We start from the raw sequence: 4,920 nt of genomic DNA, 5'->3' as shown, positions 1-4,920 counted from the left end.
CTCGCGTCATTTCATCCACGAACCTTTGAAAAGTTTGACCTGCGTTCCTGGGCCCAAAGGTCATAAATGGGAACTCGAACAGGCCAAACGGCGTGGTGATGGCGGTCTTCTGGATATCCTCCTGGTTTACCGGGATCTGGTTATAAGCTTTGACCAGATCGATGGTTGAGAAGACCTTACAGCCAGATATACTATGGGCGAGGTCGTGAATATGCCTAATCGGGTACCGGTCGGGAATGGTCCTCGAATTGAGCAACCTATAGTCGCCGCAGGGACGCCAAGTGTTGTCCTTCTTCGGCGCAAGGTGTAGAGGAGAGGACCAGGAACTCTCGGAAGGCCGAGAGGGCTCCATTGTCCAACATGATCTGGAACTCCTGCTTAGCGATCTTCAATTTATCCGGAGCTAACCTGCGAGGGGAGCAAGAAATTGGCGGGCCGGGTGTAGTGCGGATGTGGTGTACTGTGTTGTGTGTAGTTGTGCGTGGTGTGCCAGCGGGTCGAGTTATATCCGGGAATTCGTCCAGAATACTGTGGTAAGTTGAATCCCCAGTCGTGACCCTAACTGAACATGCGTCCGTAGTTTTTACAATGGACGCTACCACTGAGAGGCTAGTGGTGTCGTCTAAGAATCGTTTGTTGCGAACGTCGACAACAAGGTTATAAAAATTTAGAAAGTCGACACCAATTATAGCCTTGGTTACATCGGCTACAACAAAACGCCAAGGGAAATTACGGCGTAACCCAAGGTCTAGACACAATTGTAAATAGCCGTAAGTGGCTATGACACTGCCGTTAGCGGCCGACAACTGGTAGTTGGACTTGTCACGACGTTCATGCAAGGCGTGACGCGGATACACACATAAGTCACTACCAGTGTCCACTAAAAACTGCACTTTTGTCTTTCGGTCCGTCACAAACAGGCGACCAGGAAGAGGGGGACAGTCGTTCGTCGCCATTACCGACTGCCTTGGGAGTTTCCCGAAGTCCGGAAGTCGCAGGGTTTCAAGCAGCTCTTCGCGTTGGCTCCAAACTTGAAGTGATACCAGCAAAGCGGATGCTTGCGGTGGCTGGAGTCGGAGCGTCTGCTGCTGGATCGGCTACGACGGCGTGCTCTCGACCGAGACGGAGAGCGGGAGCGTTGTCGCATCTGCGTCGTCAGGTCCTTGACGGCCTTGCGGAGTTCGGCGATTTCGCAAGCCATGTCCTGCATCGTTCGGCCGGAACTTGGTGACGACGCTGCTGCTACCTGGTTGGGGGAGACAATATCCTGGACCCTATCGGCCAGGTCAGCTACTGCCTCCAGATTCGCGTTGGGCTGCGACGCGAGAAGCGTCTGCACGTTGCTGGGAAGACGGCTGCTCCAGATAGTCCGCAGGAACTCCTCTGGAACGCTCGGATCAGCTAACCCTTGCAGGTGTCGGAGGAGTTGTGAGGGCTTGCGGTCACCCAGTTCCTCGTGCATGAGGAGCTGCTGAACCCTCTTCTCCTTGGATGCCGACAAGCGCTTGACAAGCTCCTGCTTGAGCTTCTCGTATTTGTTCTCCGCTGGTGGCGCAACCAAAATGTCTCGGACCTGTTTCGAGTATTGGTACTCCAGGTTCCCGATGACGTAATTAAATTTGGTTGCGTCACTGGTTACGTTTGCATTTGCGAATTGTGCCTTCACTTGCGCAAACCAAATCTCCGGGTCATCTGGCCAAAACGGAGGAATCCGGACGGCCACGCGACAAATCTCGGATGACGCGGCAGTGGACACGCGCTTTTTGCTACATGTAGAGGCGGCGGTAGCGCAGGATTTTGCGGAGTCACTGCCATCGCTCATCATGCTAGTGTGCTTGGAGGACTCTACGCTCACTTATACAGGTTTTTCAGGCTTCAGGCCTGAACAACACGTTCGAGTAGTGTCGAACTACTCGAGCCCTTCTGGCGGTTTTCTGTCGGGGTCACCACTTTAGTGATAGGGACTAGGAATCTATTTAGAACTATCACTATAATTTTTTACGTGTGTTCACGGCGTGTAGGCGAGTAAAAGAAATAAGTAGTTTTGTACTCACAACATATAATTCACGAACACACAGAAGAAGCTACAAGAAGGGTTCACAGGCACACAGAAACACGGAAGAAAGTACAGCGCAGAAGTAAGGCACAGAAAGTCAAGCACAGAATACCAGAATAGAAAAAGCACAGCGAAATATAAAATATGCAACAATCAATAGTGCGTGGGTAGCGGAGGCAAGCGGTGCGTGCAATGAGCGTGCGCTTCGCGTCGGACAGTAGGATCTCGACTGGCGACTCTCGAAGGTCAGTGCGCGGGCGCATCCTAAACTCCGCCCCAAGGACGACGTCACAATGCGCTGGCGATGCGCGCGGTTCCGTAATACAATTCTACCAGCTGGCACGTCATTTATCCGGCGTTCGGATAGATGCAATTTATGACGTGTGATAGTGGTGGTGTAAATAAATATTGATGAGGTGTAAATAAATATTGTTGTTATTGTTTTAGTTATTATATTAGTAAAGTATTGTAAATAATTATAAGTGTATTATTGTATTGTGTTACTGTTTGTAAAGTGTAATATAATTATTAGTACTTGTTAATATAAAGTTAGTAAATGTAGTTAGGCAGGTTGCCACAGATGTTTTATTTGATGAACATCAAATTCGCAAAAATATACTGTGATGCCACTGTGAGGTTGTTATATCGGAGTAAAGTAAAACACGACCATCTCTAGCAAAACCCCGTTTATTACTCCAAACAACGTATTAATACACGTAGATTATATACGAACAATGTTAGGTATATTATAGGGCTGTACCATACCATACGCCCCTCACAAAAGAAAAAAAAAATTAAAACTAAGAATACAAAGTTTTTGGTTTTTTTTTTTTAACAACGAAACGGCTTTGTGCGATTTTTGTGGATAATTTCAGTTTTTCCATTACGTTCAATCTTTACATTACAATTTAAATCTTCAATAACTTTGAAAGGACCTAAATACAATGGTTGAAATTTATTGTCTTTCTCACTTTTGACTAACAACATATCGCCGCTTTCATATTTTACTGGCTTTGTATACATATCATAAACAGACTTACGTTTTATTTTACTATCAATTAAATTACATTTTGCGTCATTTTGAGAAACCTGCAATCTATATTTCAATTGCTTAACATAATCATCATCGTTATATAAAGGTTCTACTATTCCTGAACTTAAATTACTAGGTATATTACATTTTTTGCCAAATACAAGTTCAAACGGTGTGTACTTTGTTTCGGAGTGGACAGTAGTATTATAGGAAAAACAAAAATATTGTAACCATGTACTCCAATATCTAGGATTGTTATCAGTTTGTATTCTTAAATATGCATTTAACGACTTATGTGAATTTTCTAAAGCGCCAATTGATTGGTGGTGATATGCTGTGGATGAAATTTGAGTAATATTTAGTAATTTACATACCTCTTTCATAGTTGTTGACATAAACTCGGTTCCACGATCTGATGCTATTTCTCGGGGTATACCATACCTTAAAATGAAATTATCGACAAAAGCCTTTGCCACACTTATACTATCCTTATTTTCTAATGGGTAAGCTTCTATATACTTACTCAACTCACATTGTATGGTGAGAATATATGAATAATTATAATAATCCTTACTTAAGGGCCCAACTATATCTAAATAAATCTTATCTAAAGCTAACTGCGCAGTGGTTGAAATTTCCATTGGCTGTTTAGTAGGCAAAGAATGTTTTTGTGTTTGACATTTAACACATTTCTTTACATACATTTTTACGTCTACTTCCATATTTGGCCAGAAATAATACCTTTTGATATTATTTAGCATTCGTCTTACGCCAGCATGACCGCTAGTCGGTAATAAATGAAAATCATTAAGAATCACTAACTTATCATCGTCATTATTTATCCTTATCGCTTCTTTTATAATACAAATCCGTGGAAAAGTCGACTTTTTGTTCGCATTGGTTAACCATTTAATGTATTTAATAGTCTCATTATTTTTCAATATATATATTTCTTCAATATTATTTTCATTACAAAATAATCCAAAATCTCTCACGAAAACGTCTCGCGTTTGACATGATCGAGAATTAGGATTTAGGCCTATAATATATTTTTCTTTAAAATAAACAAAATTTCCTTTTAATTTCTCCTTTACTATTAGTTCTATACAATTCTTTGGTTTTTTAAGCATTTCCACGACATCTGGCTGATCAGACCGTCTGTCTGCAGAAACCTTATCAACCAAAGAGTTGTCACTCACATCTTCATTCAATCTTCTTGTCATATTTCTAGTCATTACATTTACAGATTGCACACCCATTTCTTTCAGATCTTCTGACGTAATTATTATACGAGATAATGCATCGGCCGCTGCGTTACTCGTACCTCTAACATACTCGATTGTATAGTTGTACTCCTCTAATGATAATCTAAATTTTAAAAGTCTACTGGATGGATTACTCATAGAAAAAAGATAGACAAGTGGTTTATGATCTGTAAATATTTTGAAATGCTTTCCATATAAATATGGGCGAAAATAACGAACGGACCATACTATAGCTAAGAGCTCCTTTTCTATAGTAGGATAGTTAATTTCTGCTTTATTTAAAGTACGGCTTGCATATGCAATTGGTAAATCATTTTTATTACATAACATGGCACCGATAGCTTTGCCAGATGCATCGGTACGCAAAATAAATTCACTTTCTGTTGAAAAATCGGGATATTGTAGTATAGGGGGGTTACATAGTAGTTTTTTAAGATGTTTAAAAGCATTTTCACATTCACTCGTCCATTCAAATTTTACTCCTTTCCGACACAATTTATTAAGTGGTATTGTTACTTCAGCAAAATTTGGTACAAATTTTCTGTAATAATTGGAAAAAGCGACAA

General features: G+C 41.5%; 2 protein-coding genes across 2 annotated transcripts; both read right to left on the bottom strand.

Moving 5' to 3' along the window:
• Window positions 1-257: 257 nt before the first annotated feature.
• Window positions 258-956, bottom strand: LOC142985918 (uncharacterized). The gene has a single exon (XM_076134159.1). It carries the CDS (start codon window positions 954-956, stop codon window positions 258-260), a length of 699 nt encoding a protein of 232 aa, XP_075990274.1.
• On the bottom strand, window positions 956-1,822 carry LOC142985917 (uncharacterized). The gene has a single exon (XM_076134158.1). The coding sequence runs from the start codon at window positions 1,820-1,822 to the stop codon at window positions 956-958; it is 867 nt and encodes a 288-aa protein (XP_075990273.1).
• Between the last annotated feature and the right edge of the window lie 3,098 nt (window positions 1,823-4,920).

This window comes from Anticarsia gemmatalis, chromosome W, assembly GCF_050436995.1.
Source record: "Anticarsia gemmatalis isolate Benzon Research Colony breed Stoneville strain chromosome W, ilAntGemm2 primary, whole genome shotgun sequence".
NCBI classification, from domain to species: Eukaryota; Metazoa; Arthropoda; class Insecta; order Lepidoptera; family Erebidae; genus Anticarsia; species Anticarsia gemmatalis.
Note: the sequence above shows the minus strand (reverse complement) of the source record. Positions and strands in the feature narration are given on the sequence as shown.